This window comes from Protobothrops mucrosquamatus, unplaced genomic scaffold, assembly GCF_001527695.2.
Source record: "Protobothrops mucrosquamatus isolate PMUCROS unplaced genomic scaffold, P.Mucros_1.0 scaffold148, whole genome shotgun sequence".
Classification (NCBI taxonomy): Eukaryota; Metazoa; Chordata; class Lepidosauria; order Squamata; family Viperidae; genus Protobothrops; species Protobothrops mucrosquamatus.
Window position 1 is genome coordinate 526,356 of NW_015386513.1, and position 15,857 is coordinate 542,212.

The 15,857-nt window shown below is 47.8% G+C and overlaps 1 protein-coding gene across 1 annotated transcript in view; it reads right to left on the reverse strand.

Moving 5' to 3' along the window:
• Nucleotides 1–15,857, reverse strand: part of PRKCB (protein kinase C beta) — a gene marked incomplete at its 5' end in the record, with an annotated part of 135,671 nt that overhangs the window by 19,606 nt on the left and 100,208 nt on the right. Inside the window, 3 exons of the mRNA XM_015813256.2 lie at nucleotides 7,751–7,858; nucleotides 7,969–8,049; nucleotides 15,620–15,758. Of these exons, the coding sequence (XP_015668742.2) occupies nucleotides 7,751–7,858; nucleotides 7,969–8,049; nucleotides 15,620–15,758 (328 nt within the window). The remainder of the gene's footprint in view (nucleotides 1–7,750; nucleotides 7,859–7,968; nucleotides 8,050–15,619; nucleotides 15,759–15,857) is intronic.

A 15,857-nucleotide genomic window follows, 5' to 3' on the forward strand; every position in this document is an offset into this window, starting at 1 on the left:
TTGCCATTGCTGGCTATGGGGTGGGCGCGGCTTCCGCGTCCGGCCCATAGGCCAGCAGTTTGACACCCCTGGACTAGACAAACCCAATTCTTGTAACCGTTCTTTGTACGATTTAGCCTCCAGTCCCCCTGATCATTCTTGTTGTTCTTCTTTGCACTCTTTCCAAAATCTTGACATCTTTTTTATATTGTGTTGACCAAAACTGGATGCAGTATTCCAAGTGTGGTCTTACTAAGGCTTTATAAAGTGGTACTAGAACTTCACATGATCTTGATTATCTCTCTCTCTGTTTATGCAACCTAGGATTACACTGCCTTTTTTGGCTGCTGCCGCACACTTCTGGCTCATATTTAAATGATTGTCCACTAGGAGTCTAAGATCCCTCTCACAGTTACTGGCATTAAGCCAAGTTTCACCTGGTCTGTACCTATAGAGTTGGTTTTTCTTGCCTTACTTTTATCAAAACCTTACTTTTCAACACTGGAGGTTTTTAAGAAGAGACTGGAAAGACACTTGTCTGAAATTTTATAGGGTCTCCTGCTTGAGCAGAGGGTTAGACTAGAAGACCTCCAAGTTCCCTTCCAACTCTAGTCTGATTATTAGTAGTATTCATTCATTCATTCATTCCATTTTGTTAGTGATTGGGAGATCAGTTGTGTACAGGGTTGTTGGTTTCAGTTGCATCACACTATCTGGAAGGAGAAGATCAACACAGAAATTCTGGATTTGCCCAACGCTCTAGAGCAGGACTTTTCAACCTTTTCACCCATTGTACCACTTTTAGGATATGGCAACATCCAAGTACCACCAGTCGCCTAGCAAGGTGTCAAAAACTTGATGACCCCCCCCCAAAAAGGAAAAAAGTGATAAAGTACAGGTAGTCCTCGACTTACAACAGTTCGCTTAGTGACTGTTCGAAGTTACAATGGCACTGAAAAAAGTGCCCCCCAAGCCACAGCCAAGCAAGACACCTGCCTGCCCACCCGGCTGCGCTCTTCCTCCTGTCCGAGGTTTTCATTGTTGTGAGCATTTCTGCTGAGGATTGGCAGCGGGGGTGGGGTGGGGGGTGTTTGGTTTTTATTCCCCTCATCTGCTGGGTGGTTGCAGCAGTTTTGGGTCACTTCACATGACCCTGGGACACTGTGACCGTCATAAATATGAATCAGTTGCCAAGCATCTGAATGTAAATCACAAGACCCTGGAGATGCTGCAACATTCCAGCTGATCGGCGCTTCTTCTGGGCTCAGCAGAAGTGTCAGGATCAGTGCTGCTTTCCAGCTGATTCTAGGATGGTCGCGTACCACCTGCCAGGTGCCACAGGTGGTACCCGTACCTCTGGTTGAAAAGCCCTGCTCTAGAGAAAACCAGAACAGGTCCAAGCAATTTGCTGTACAATACAGTCCTCATTGTAGCATATAGTATAGACCAAGATACACAAATGGTTGTTTGTTTAGGCAAAGCCGGTCAAGTGAAGACAGTAATTCTGTGAACCAAGGTTAAGCGTTAGTATTTTTGATGGGGAGTGGGGTAGGGGCAGAGCCTCTGCCTCCTCAAAGGAGCCCTGTCTGAGCAGGCTCCCATCCTCAGAAGAGGTTCTGCCTTCCCAAGCAAGAGATAAGAAGCAGAGCCTCACTGCGGAGGAAATATCTACAAGTCTACAGCATCAAAGCAATTAAGTGCAAATGCTGCCACCCCGTTCAAAGAATAACGATCTGCTCTTGGAATCTCTTTTTCATTAACACCAAGAACACGGAGGAATTGGCAGCCTCTGGTCCTGAAGGCTTTGGCTTAATGAAACAGCCGGTTCTAAGCGAAAGCAGAGAATGCACAATGGCTGTTTATCTTCTCCAGCCTTCTCCAGCCAAACCCTCTTTGGCAAGCGGGGAAACAACGCAGCGAACCTGGCGGCAGCAGAAATGTTAATATCCTGGCAATGGTATTTGGCTTCCTTCCTTTCTGAGATGGAAGACAGATGGTGGATCTAAAAGCTCGATAAGCCTCGGAGGAAATAGGAAAGAGGGGCCCAAGAAAAGCAGACCAGCCTTCTTTTCTGTCAGAAGGAGCCACGTGCATCAGGAGGAGGGAAGGGCTAGGCTAAGAGTTCAAATCTGGCCAGAAAAAGAGCACCATCAGGACAGCTAGTGCATTGCAGAGGAAGGCCTCGGAAACAAAGAGTCTGTTTGCTACCGCGAGCAACTTACAATATGCTTCTCGGCAAAGAGGCAGGCTTTAGCAAAGGCTGTGCTGCGGTCAGAGGTCCAAGCTGATGGCCTCAGAGCGAAGGGGAAGACTGCTGCGCATTTTAAGGGGATGACAGTTGACACCCAATTCAAGACTCCCCGGTCCTTTCATTGTCTGTTTATGGGAAGCCTCTTTTGGCTGAGCGGGAGAAGCCTTGTGAAGGCAGAAGCAATAACACCAACCGGTAAGTAGAGCTTTGCACAACTCCAGGTCCCACCTAGCAGGAGCAGGATGAGGCTCAAAGGAAATTAGGATGTGCAAATGACAGCCCTTGGCAAGTTTGCACGTCCTTCTTATTCGATTATTCCCACGGAGCCGAATGAAGAGGCTGAGTGGACTGTAGCATCTGACTGTGGAGGGAAAGGCAGGGTTCTAGCCTGATCTGAAGAGGGCTGGGCCAGAAGGGCTGGCTTCTTCACGCTGGGGAGGATGAAGAAATGGCCTGAAGAGGGTTCTCTGCTACTCCCCACCCCCGGCACTCTGTGGCTGTGTCCCTTGTCACAGAATTAGCCATTTCATACCGCACCAACCAGGCTCCCACTCTCGGTGTCTCTTTATATACCCTGCAGAGGAAGCTCATTGGCAGAAGTGAGCTTCGGTGGAATTAAACTTGTGCCATATGTGATGGAGGCGGAAAGGCAAGTGGTTCCATTTCTGCTCTTTGTTGCCAAGTGCAGGGCTGCCTCCTCCTCCTCCTCCTCCTCTTTCTCCTCCCCCCATCCAGGAGGGAGGGACATGGTTTCAGGAGGCAAGACTTTTGCCCAGCCACCCTGCTTTGATGACCTTCTCAGCTGCTCCGAGAGGACCAGAAGGAAGTTGTGTGTTTCTTTTCAGCAAAAAAAAAAAAAATCTCACATGGAAACCCTGGCTTGCCAGGCGCAGCACATCCCAGACGGCTTCGGCTGGTCTTGCCACAGTTAAGCCAAGCTATTTCCAGCCAGTTGAGAGTCTGCCCGTGAAGAAACAATCCACAAGCCATTTGGGAACATGCCAGCCACATGCACTGCAACTCAACTAGCCGCAGCAGAGCCTGCCAGAAGAGGCACCTGTTTTCTTTGCCAGGGACCAGCAAATTGGCCATTGCACTGAGGACGTGAGCACTTCCTTGCCTCTAACATGGGGGGGGGGGGAGGCAAAGCTTCTGGAAACAGGGTTGTTCCAAGCACCTTTGAAAATCCCCAAGCAGAGGTGAGAGCAAGCGCTCCTGTTTATGTGTGACGTGCCGGGGGCTCCGGGGCAGCTGAAAAAAAAACTCCAGAAAGCCTCGTAAAAGCTGTTGTTCTACAAAGCATCACTCTCTCCATGATGTGGACCTCTTTCACAGTCAACTCCATGCTCTACCAAAAGAGGAAGGTTGGAACCACTTCCACAAAGCTTGCTACTCAAGCTAACATAGTCACATCTGTGGAAAAGGAACTCATAGTTTGAGTGACAGGACTGCTTCTTTCATTGCAAGGTGATTTCAGCGAGAACTCCAAGTCCTGAGCACCCCAGTTTCTGGGGATAAAGACTTAGGGGGCTTTAGAGTTAGGAGAGACCTCGAGGCTCATCTAATATTGTGTCCTGCTCAATCTGCAGTGCAAGAGGTGTCAAGAACCACAGCACTGGGACCTGAAGTGCCAGATGAGGGTTGGCGCCATCTCGGTTCTCCGGTGCCTGTCTTCTTGGCATCTGCCAGCACCTGAGGACATTCCCTTAGTCCTGCTAGCTCAGGCGGCCACACAAGACCGCAGAAACTGCAGTGGCTGGTCGGGGCTGGGGGTTTCCTTTGCTCAGAAGCAACTGAGCAGCAGCCGTGCATTCCAGCTTTTCGAAGCCCTCCCTCTGGAGGGGTCTAGAACCAGCAGAGCCTCAGGATGTGCACCCAAGTTCCCTTTTTCTCTCCTGCTCTGGCTCCACGTTCAGCAGCTGGAAGTCACCTCCTTCTGCTGGGGAATTGCTCCCGTCCAAGAGGATGTTCCCTTGCAGCCAAAGTTGAGAGCATTGGGCAAACCAGCTCGAATGCTTTTGGGCCAAACTAATCTCTCTCCAAGCAGCAGCTGAAAAATAAGGCTTGGTGCTTTCCCCGGAAGCCAGCCTCCTTTTTGGCCTGGGGCTGGGAGGGGTGTGTGTCTCCCCAGGTCTGGGGGTGGGAGAGACATGCAACACCTGGTATCAAGAAGGTGTGTTATAGGAAGGACCCCTCCCCTTTTGATCATGGGAGATCACCTGCTGCACTTGTAGCCAGGGCTGCCATGCGCAAGGAGATGGTGTGGCATCACCAGGTTTTCTGGAGTGTGTGTGGGGTATACTCAAGTTCACACTGCATGATTTCGGTGCGTACGCAAATATAGCATTATGTAAGTGTGTGTCATATCTTCCTCAAGCCCAAAATAAAGGCAGCAGTGCGACAGGAAAGGGAGGGTGTCCACAGCCTGCTCCCCCCCCCTTGCCTGCTTCTGTTGCTTTCCATTCAGCCTTGGCATTTGCCAGAAGTGTGAAAAGCCATTACTGAAAATCCAGCAGATGTTTTAATCAGTCTTATCTCTTGCCAATTTGCAGGGAAAGGAAATAAAACTGATAGGAAGTTCATCATGGTTATCTCTAAATCACTCCCCCAGGAGAGCCAGGCGCAGCTTCCTGGAATGGCTTCAGCCGCAGCCTGGCAGAGAAGCTGGCCCTGCCTTGGTTCCCCCCCTCCCAGGACCCGCTGACCCCAGGGTCTGTGTGGGCCCTGCTGGTGCCAGGGGAAAAGGCGGCCTCCAAGTAGAAGGAGGGCCTGAGATGGGGGGGGTGTTTTCTCCCTTTTGGAAGCCCAGCCCCTTCTGTCTGAGGGATGCACCCTGAGCAGCAAGTGCTGGGCTGGGGGGGGCTGGAGAACAGCAGTTGCTCCCCTCCGCTCTGCCTTGGCCAGGTTCCAAGGCAGAGTCTGAAAACCCCAGAGCCAACTGGGGTGGGTTCAGAAGAGGGCTGGGTGAGATAGTTAAAGGATGTGGAGACCTACAGCCTGCCCCACAGAGAGAAAATGGTGAAGAGAGGATGCCCATCTAAAGGTCTAAAGCAGCGGTCTCCAACCTTTCCAGCTTGGCGGACCGGCGGGGGGGGAAGAGGATGGTGTTGTGTGAGTTGCAGGTACACACAAGTGCGCACAGCTCCATTGGCATAAGTGGTGGGCATGCATGTCCGTTGCTTGCACAAATGAAGCTTCACGCACAAGCGCACCTGCCCTCCTCAAGGGCAAGTGGAGCTGCGTGTGTGCGCTCACCCACCACTTGCGCAGCCTGGTTCCGAATGGGCCACGACCCAGTAGTGGGCCACAGCTCCGGGGGTTGAGGACCCCTGGTCTAAAGGGTTGTTCCATGGAGGAAGGCAGGACCAGAGTCAGCGGAACTAGATACCGATTAGCCATTAGGAGGGACTCTTCGGAGAAGAGCAAGGCTCATCAAACGGTGGGCCAGATGGCCTCATTTGGTGCTATGAATCCCCTTGCCAGAAGTCTTCAAACAGAGCCAGATCGCCTTCTGTCTGAAATACATTGGCAGATTCTTCCCTGAGAAAGGGGTTGGGCTAGATGACCTCTGAGATCTCTTTCTACTGTAGGCTTCCATGGCTCCTGAAAGTAGCTTTGGCCTGAATATTTGCTTCCCACCATGAAAATCAAAACACACATCTTCGACTATCCATAAATTGCTGCCAGTTCTGCACAGTCTGGGAACGTCCCCCGGGATCTGAGGTGATTTGGCAACAAAATTCCCACGGGAAACCTCGAGGCACAGAATTCAAAGAAAGCCCATCCAGGCTTCTGCCGGACGGTGAACTGGGCAGGGCTCTCTCTCCCCGAGGTCCGGGAAAGAGGAGGACAGCTGCAGGGCAGAACCCTCTGCAGGCTTTGTCTGAGCAGAGCAGGACCCAAGGCCTTGTGGGGGACCACCAGCCCTCAGACAAGGCCATCCTCAAGGCCCCTCTGCACGGAGCCCCAGTCGCTGCAGCCAGGCGGGCCCAGGGAGGGGCGGGCTCTGCGTGGTAAATGGATTTCCCCAGGGCCGAGACGGGAATACTGAGGAGTGGTGGGAGTGAGGAAGAGGCCAACCAGTCTGGGTTTCCCTGGGTTAGAGTAATTGGATTGAGAATGGATGGATGGATGGATGGATGGATGGATGGATGGATGATGGAAAGAGCAATGACTAGCACTAGCACTGATGACGTTACCTAGTTTGGGTAAGGAAACGTCTGCAAGAAAGCAACCCAGCTCAGAGAGCGCCAAGGACCCTCATTTCAACCCTGAGCTACACAAATCTTCTCCTGAAGCACCTGAGAGGGAGAAAAAGGAGGCCCAAGAATGCCACTTTCTGAGTAGATCAAGTGCCCAACAACCCACCAGGGGCCTCACAGCTCTCCCCGAATCCAGTCCCCGTGGAACAGCTTTTTCTCACCAGGCCAGCCAGCCCCCAACCCCGCCAGCCCGGATGCCGCGGCACTTCGAAAGGGCCACAAGTGACCCGCGCCTCTTCTGCAAACCTCAACAAGGCTCAAGGGCTTCGCACCACTCAAGGGACACGTTTGCTTTTTCAAATGCCCCCTCCCCAAAGTTTCTGGGGCTGCACAGATTGACCTGTGGGGATTGGGGGGGGGAGCGCTGGGAGGGATGCCTAATGGTGAGGAAGCTGGATTGCAGGACTTCCTCTGATCTTCCAGCAACAGAAGGTCGCCTGTGCCTGTGAAAGGTGGAAGGGAGAAGCGTGGATTTCAAAGAAAACCCAAGTCAGTCACAGTGTGTTGGACTTCAATTACCAAGGTTATTTCAGGATTACTTAGCTTTTACATTGTCAATTACTCAACGGGTGGAAGGACTTTGAAGCTGCAAACCTAGCGAGACCCCTCACTACTTTTGTGACAAGAGAGAAAATAAGTTTGGCCTCAGCTTCAGCTGTTCCCTTCCAGCCTCCATCCTGCCGGTCTCCTTATCATTCTGGTCGCCACTAGTGAGACATTTTCTGGAAAATCCTAACTGATCTTCCCTTTTCCATCCAAAGGGAGGAGAGGAATGTGTTTCATTCAGCACTGAGATTTCCACGGTAAGAGCCTTGAGCTGTTTTCTGCACTGCTCAGGCTCAACCAAGGAAATGCCACGGAGCTCCTATCCCACCATAAATTCAACTGGAGCTTCATAAAGTACTTCAGAGCCCGATCAGCTCTGACATGTGACGGTTTCGTTTGCAACAGGATGCAGAAGAAGAGGAGAGATAATCGGCAGGCCCAGTGTCCGAACGCTTGGCCTACGAAGCAGCTCCGATGGCTGTTGCAGCAGCCGGACTCTTCTGGTCTGGGAGCGAGGCAAGGGAGCCAGGAGGCCCAACTTGTGCCACTCAGCGAAGGGCTCAGTGGGAGATCCAGTGCCAGGGCCCTCCCGTGTCATGTTCCCCCATCGCAGCTGCTGCTGCCTAGCCACAACTTGGCCCCTTTCATACTGTGAACGTGGGGAGAAATGTGCTCCCTTCCCTCCCCCAGGGGAGCCGAAGGCGTCACTCACCCCCTTGCAGATGGCCACCGCTTCTTTGCTCATGGATTTGGGGTAGGCCACATTGTGCTCCATGATTGACTGGAAGAGCTCGTCTTCATCTTCTCCTTCAAAAGGTGCCTGCGAGCAGAAGAGGAAGGGGCTTCAGAGGCACCCACTCTTTTCTCTAGGGAAATCTGGGGATGCCCCACCCCAAAGGCACCCCACCCCATAGCACAAGGCTGGATTACCTGCCCCGCCAACATCTCATAGAGCAAGACGCCAAAGGCCCACCAGTCCACTGATTTCCCATAGGGTTGATAAGCAATTATCTGAAAGACAACAGAAACCACATCACCATTATAGCAGTAATGGTCCACGGCCCGTTGGGAACAGGGCCACACAAGTGGTGGGCAAGCACCCAAGGTTTCATTTGTGCATGCACGGGATTAAGTTGAGAGTGTGAACCTGTCCCCCCACCATGCATCACTGCATGCCGCAGCCGGTCCACGTAGCCAAAAAAGGTTGGGGACCACTGCATTACAGGACTAAGTCCATAGCACTCTTGGTCCCACAACCATGTGGTAACAGTGTTTTGATGGGAAATGTGGTAGGAGGGGAACCGTGTCCACCTATGGTTGGAGCCTGGCAGCACTTTTTCTAACACATTTGATTAAAAGGCCGACATTTTTCCATGAGCTGCAGTTCCCAGTCACAAGAAAGGCAAAGGAAGGTTGGTTGCTTAGGAGTCTTACGCCATGGGAACCGATCCTCCACAAAGAAGGAAAAACAGGTTTCTGAAATGGCAAATTGTCTTTCCACTGAGCATGACCCACCAGCACCTGCTCCCTTATCTCACTGTTTGCAGTCCTTATGCTACATATTTGTAGAATATTTATTATCTGACTTTCACAGCAAATACCCACAGAAGGGAGTTTCCATGGAAATAGAATGACACATCCACAAATAAAAGAATTCCACAAGAACAACAGGAGATAACTATATAAATTTAACCAAATCTATAACTAACTTCCTTAGAGCAGTATTTCTCAACCGTGGGCACTTTAAGACGTGTGGACTTCAATTCCCAGAATTCCCCAGCCAGCATGCCTTACAGTGCCATATCATTTAAAAGGATGAAAACGGCATTAGGCCACCCTCCACTGCCCACATAAGAGGAGGCCAAGTGTTCCCACCCAGGAGGAAAGGGGTCCTTGAAAAAGGATGGGCTACAATGGAGAAGGCACCCCATCCTACAACTCTACGAGGCTTTACTGAAACTTAACTGGGCCAAAACAGAGCATCCACAAGTACAAATCGTAGGAGCTGCTGGTCTCTCTCTGTGGTCCATGAAGACTTTTCTTTAATGTTTGAATTTCACACCCCTGTACGCCGATTTAAGTGTGAGGTTAAATGTGCCTGTAACGTTCCAATATACCAATACAGGTAGTCCTCGACTCACAATAGTTCATTTAGTGACCGTTTGAAATTAGAACAACCCCGAAAAAAGTGACTTATAGAAGATGAAGCTGGTAAGAAATAAATTAGTACTTAAATTAGTAAGAAATAAATTAATACCAGTAAATTAGTATTAGCACCTCTTTATAAAGCCTTAGTAAGATCACACCTGGAATATTGCATCCACTTTGGGTCACCACATTATAAAAAAAGTGTTGAGACTTTGGAAAAAGTGCAAAGAAGAGAAACTAAGACAATTAAGGGCCCGGAGACTAAAACATATGAAGAACAGTTGCAGGATTTAGGTGTGGATAGTCTAGAGAAAAGAAGGACTAGGGGTGATATGATAGCAGTCTTCCAGTATTCGAGAGGCTGTAACAAAGAAGGGGGGGGGTCAACCTGTTCTCCAAAGCACCTGAAAGCAGGAAAAGAAGCAACAGATGGAAACTAATCAAGGAGAGAACCAATCTAGAACTAAGGAGAAACTTCCTAACAGTGAGAGCAATTAACCAGTGGAACAGGTTGCTACCAGAAATTGTGAATGCTCCATTGGTGGAGCTTTTTAAGAAGAGACTGGACAGCCACTTGTCTGAAATATTATAGGACTCCTATTTGAGCAGGGGGTTGGACTAGAAGACCTCCAAGGTTCCTTAAAGCTCTATTCGGATCCTGAAATGTTCCTGGCTGAAGGTCACCTGGTTGTCCAATGACTTTGGGATCACCACCAATCTACTCTCTATTCTTTCTAGGGAAGTACAGTCCACCGAGTATAGGCAAACTTCGTAATTTCTGTACCCAGGAACCTCCCAGACATCTTGTCATGATCAAGTTTCGGTTTTCTTATCCTGATGCTAGTTCAGAACACGCCCCAATAGCTTCTCTTGGTTCAGATAATATAGAGGAGTACAATTGCCATCTTTTCAATCTATGATAGTCACAAAAGCTCTCTCGGCAGACGTTAAACAACACTGCAGGCTGAAGAGCGTTCTGTGGCATTCACAGCATTACTACCCCCAATCCAAAATTCTTAAAGATTATCCAGCATGACACCATGGCTGTGGGGGTTAAAAGCCATCAAAAAACATCAAGCAGAATTAATAGAGAAACATTCCATCGCTCTTCTGCAGAAGCTCATCTATTAGGGCAACCATGGCAGATTTTGTCCCCAGACCCTGCCTGAATCCAGAGTCAAAATAACTGATGTCTTCCCAAAGTGTCTACAGCTGCAAGGATACCCTATTCTCAACCATCTTGCCCCCTCCCCAAAGTAATTGTGACTGGGTAGTAATTGGAAAAAAATCACTGGATCCAGGGAGGGCTTCAACGGGAACAAAATGATTATTGTTCCTCCTTAGGGCTAGTAGATTTTGGAATGTATACCTGGCCTTGAGGAGAGTAGAAAAGATTATTCAGTCCTGAGAAACTGGAATTCTCTTCTTCAATATCAACATGTTAAAAGCATCGAGACTCTTTCTGTCTTGCTTCAAAGCCCAACTTCATATTTCATAGTGACAGAAATCTATTGCCTGAACAATTCTGTTCTTTATAGATACAGAGCATCATCACTTCTGAATATAACAGAATAACAGAGCGGGAAGGGACCTTGCAGGTCTTCTAGTCCAATCGTCTACTCAAGCAGGAGACCCTGTGCCATTCTGGACAAGTTCCTGTCCAGTCTCTTCTTGAAAGCCTTCAGTGATGGGAGCACCCACAACTTTTCAATACAAGCCATTCCATTGATTAATGGTTCTCAATGACAGGAAATTTCTCCTTATATCTAGGTTGCTTCTCTCCTTGATAAGTTTCCATCTGTTATTTCTTGTCTTGCTTGTCGTGCTTTGGAGAATAGGTTGACCCCCTCTTCCCTGTGACAGTTGCTCAAATATTGGAAGACTGCTATCATGTCACCCCTAGTCCTTCTCTTCATTAGACTAGACATACCCAGTTTCTGCAACCATTCATCTTATACTTAGCTTCCAGCCTTCTAATCACTGTTGCTCTTCTCTGCACTCTTCCTAAAGTCTCAACATCTTTTTTGTACCTTGGTGACCAAAACGGGAGGCAGTATTCCAAGTGTGGTCTTTCAAAAAAAAAGAAAAAGAAAGAAATTGAACTTTGTTTTCATATATATAAACCGCAGCAAACTATTTATATTCTAAAAGTGGAAACGTCTGAAACTACCAACAATGGAGGAATAGTTATTGAAGATGATAAAAGTGCTGAGATGGCTAAATTGACTTCTTTGATGAGAAAAAACGTCTATGTTTATTGTTGACTGAAATTCCTTATGGGCTTTTTGCATGAAAAAGAAAGAAAGGACTTTATGATTGTGGTAATTTTAAAAAGGATAATAGAAAAGACCTTAGAAAGAGTGCAGAGAAGAGCAACAAAGATGATCAGAGGTCTGGAGGCTAAACCATTGGATGAATGGTTGAGGGAACTAGGTATGTCTAGCGGCCCATCGGAGAGAAGAATTAGGGTGGCGTGATAGCATTTTCCAGTACTTGAGGGGCTGTCACAGAGACGAGGGGGCCAATTTGTTCTCCAAAGCATTTGAAGGCAGGACAAGAAGCAGTGGGTGGAAGCTCATCAGAGAGAGACTCAACCTGGAAATAAGGAAGAATTTCCTGACAACAAGAGTGATTAATCAATGGAACAGTTTGTTGAGTTATGGGTGCTCCGTTGCTGGAAGTTTTTAAGAAAAGGTTGTGGAACCATTTATCCAGGATGGTATAAGGGCTCTTGCCTTGGGCAGGGGTTGGATTAGAAGACCTCCAAGGTCCCTTCCAGCCCTCAGATTCTATGTCTAGGAGTGAGCTTTCTTTTGTAAACATAGAGCAAGAAGTTAATTTTGTAATTGTACTTATATTTGCTGCAAGGGAAATTGGAAGCTTTTTGTTTGTATTTCTTCTTATTTAAGAAGAAATTGGACAGCCATTGAAGAAAGGTTGTAGGAATTGGCTATGTCTAGTCTAGTGACAAGAAGGACTAGGAGCAACATGATAGCAGTATTCCACTATTTGAGGGACTACCACAAAGAAGAGGGGGGTCAACCTATTTTTCCAAAGCATCAGAAGGCAAGACAAGAAACAATGGATGGAAACTAATCAAGGGGAGAAGCAACCTAGAACTAAGCAACTGGACCTCCCGAAGGCTTTAATCTGGCCACATCATAACCACCACCGCTGGTGCTACAAAAGATCCTCAGCTCTTCCTCAGTGGCATATTGACTGTCATTTAACAGGAGGAGCCCATTGTCTGGCACTCTGGCGTCAATCGTTTTATGAAGCCAGATCTCATGGCTTGGGGGGGGGGGGTTGCAGCCTGCTACTTAACTCAAACCATTACATAGTTTATTCATCTTAATTACAGATTTCTATTCTGAAAAGATTCATGTATTCAAACATGAATGCAAATCACATGGTAATTGAAGTGAAATATACACAGACTCGATCATGTTTATTGCCAGGAGAGGAGCTTCAGAAGTCTTCCTAACATCTCCAGTGCTCTGAAGTGGGAAGAAGTGATTCACAGGCAGCCTGAAGCAAGCTGGTCCTTGCTTGGCAATTCTTGGGTCTTTGAGGGGAAGGCCAAGGCAAGTCACCAACTCTGGGCCACTATTTTAAGCCTTCCTCATAGCCCTCCTTATCTGCTTTGCAGTTTTTCTAAACCATTTTGCATTAATTGTCTTATAAAACACTCTAAAGAGCAGAATTATGTCAAGAAGGCAGTCAAATGATGTATGCAAAGCAGCTAAATCCAGGCAAGTATTTTAAAATAAAGGGTGCCACCTAAGTCCATCAGCCCTCTTTCCCCTGTTCCTTTTACCTTTTCCCACTCATAACCCAACTGTTGACCCTGGGGTGCTTTTCTCCAGAAAGAGGAGGCACCGGAAGCAGATCAGAGGGAAGATAAGTGTACAAAAGCAGGGGAGCTTTCTCTGATTCGCCCTCAGGCCTCACCCAACACTTTGAACCAGCTGAGCTGGCTGCATTCATGCAACATGCTACCACTGCTCTGCTTTCATTGGGAGAGTTTTCTGCAGCTTTTTGAATAATCCAGCTGGCTTCTCTTTGGGGCTCCCTCTGACACGTGTGAATGTCCAGTCAGGAAGAAGAGTGGGGAGGCCAAGGATCCCTGGTCTTGTGGTCCAGTTGAGGCAAGAGCACTGCACTTGCCCAGCAGAAAGGTGCACGCAAAGGCCACCTGACCATGGGGATGTGGAAGGAATGAACAAGCCATGAAGATGCAAATTCCTCAGTCTCAAGAAACTGGAAAGCTTGAGGAAGAAACTCAAAATCACCCCCCCCCCTCTGGATTTTGTTTGGTCTTAGATGGGCCGATGGGCTTTCAAGATTTTGTTACAATAGCCTAACAATAAAATGGCATTCCTTGGATCCCGGCAGTGCTGGTTCTTGACTGGCCTACCTGGCAGGGCTGACAGTGCCTTAAAAGCCCCACATGTGCACAGATGCCCACGTAAGAAACCGGGTGAAAAGCAGCCTGGATCAGAGGGTTCGAGGCCGGCTTTCCAGCCCTCATTTTGGCTCTCTGGAGAAAAGCCACCCTTTTTTTTTTTTTTTTTAAGTATTCAAAAGTTTTATTAGTTTATAATATACGATGCAATGGAAATACAAAAGTAAACAGCAGAAAAGCTGGAGAAGGGAAAAGGGAGTAGAGAAGTGAGGTAAGGGAGGAAAAAAGAAAAAAGAAGGCATTTTTTCTTTTTTTCCCCCTCCCTTACCTCACTTCTCTACTCCCTTTTCCCTTCTCCAGCTTTTCCGCTGTTTACTTTCGTATTTCCATTGCATCGTATATTATAAACTAATAAAACTTTTGAATACTGAGAAATGCTCCCCTAAAGGCAGCACCTCAAATGCAGGAGAGCTTCTGCCTGGGAAATTCAAGCAAATCCTTTCATCTCAAAGGCCGCTCTTCACCAGGCGTGCAAGTGCTCATCTTTCCATCTTTATTTCCCAATGCAGCAATATGAAAGTGTGTGCCTGAAGAAAAAAATAATCACCTTTTGGAGAAAATAGAAAAGTTTCTCCCTCCCATGAAATCCCAGGCATTCCCCAACTGCCAGCATTATTTGCAGGAGGAAGAACAAAAGGATTGCAAACCGTTCCCAATTCTGGGAGTTTTTAAGTGCCTGTCTGCACTGGTGTGATTGGCAGTATTGTGTTGCAGCATCTGGCCCAACCTGGGTGCCGCTTAGGTGGGATTGTAGTCCTGATGCAGCCGGAGGCTTGAAGTGGGGGAAGGCTCCGTGGCCACTTCATTAAACCTGAGATTTGCCAGAAAAGAACTTGGAAATTAGACAACCACACAGGTGTCTCTGCCTGCTGTTGCACCTGAAACAAGGTGGAATTTATTTATTCTCTGTCTTCTCCAAGTGATGTATCCATGTCCTACCTTTATTTTGCTAAAATTATGGTGTGCAGGTCTTCAGGTCTTCCTCTTTCGTACATTTTAAAGAAAACAATTAATTAAATGCAAAATGTAAGAAAATGAGCATTTTGGAGATGTAGCCGTGTTGCCCAGCAAAGCACACGGCTGGTTGTTCTATTCCAAAAGAGCATTAATCACCCTGGCAGGGCTCCCGTATTAATCTTGGCAGAACAAGGGAAAATAATACACATTAGGGATAGTAATTAAATATCTCCCTGGGAAGGAAGGACAGGCAAAATGGCTTAGCATCACTCAGAGAAAGAGCAGAGCTATTTTCCTTGACTCAGATGTTCATACAGCTTTCATAAAGATCATCAAACTGTTTTTTTTTTATAATCCATTTCTCTTCCTTGGAGGACAAGCACCAGCGACAATGGATTTTTAATTAAGGTCCCAACCAATATTTACTCACTTAAGCATCTTCACCCTGGCTAAAAAATTAATCCCAATTAATCATGGCATGGACCATGCATGCAATGTGTGTGTGTGTGGGGGGGGATGTCCATGCATGCAGCAAGTAGAGCGACTGAAAGTCCAAGGATTTAGGGACTGCATATCCATCTCCACTATTGCTGAGTAAATAAGTAGCAGCAACAACTCAGTCTGGGGCACATCCATGCCACACCACGGAAACTCCCTTGGCATCCTATTGGCTTCCCCAAGAGGCTCTTCAAAGGCCTGAACTGACTTCTCATCAGCTTCTATCAGCTTCTCTGCCCAGCAATTGGTTGTCAAAACTGTTTGCTCTCTTCCCTCGCCCACTTCCTTGCCTCTCGCTTTACCCAAACTTCTGACACAGACACTTAAGCCAGTTCTTACTCCGTGGGCAGAGTCCTAGATTTTTGGTTGCAAGTGTGAAATCTTGAACTTTTTACCAAAACTAACCTCCATTTAACACAGATTTGGGATTTGGGATGACCTCTCATAAGTTGGAGCCTTTGCTGAGAAGTAGAAACACAAGTTCAAGACAGAGACAGGATGCCTTTGGCTCACCTCAGGAGCAATGTAGTCAGGCGTTCCACAGAAAGTCTTGGTGGTAATTCCATCCCAGATATTCTCTTTACACATGCCAAAATCAGCAATTTTGATGTGGCCCTCGGAGTCCAGCATCACATTGTCAAGTTTCAGGTCTCTGTAGCGAGAGAGAGAGAGAGAAAGAGAAAGAAAGGGAGGGAGAGAGAGAGAGAGAGACAGAGAGAGGGAGAGAGAGAGGGAGAGAGGGAGAGAGAGA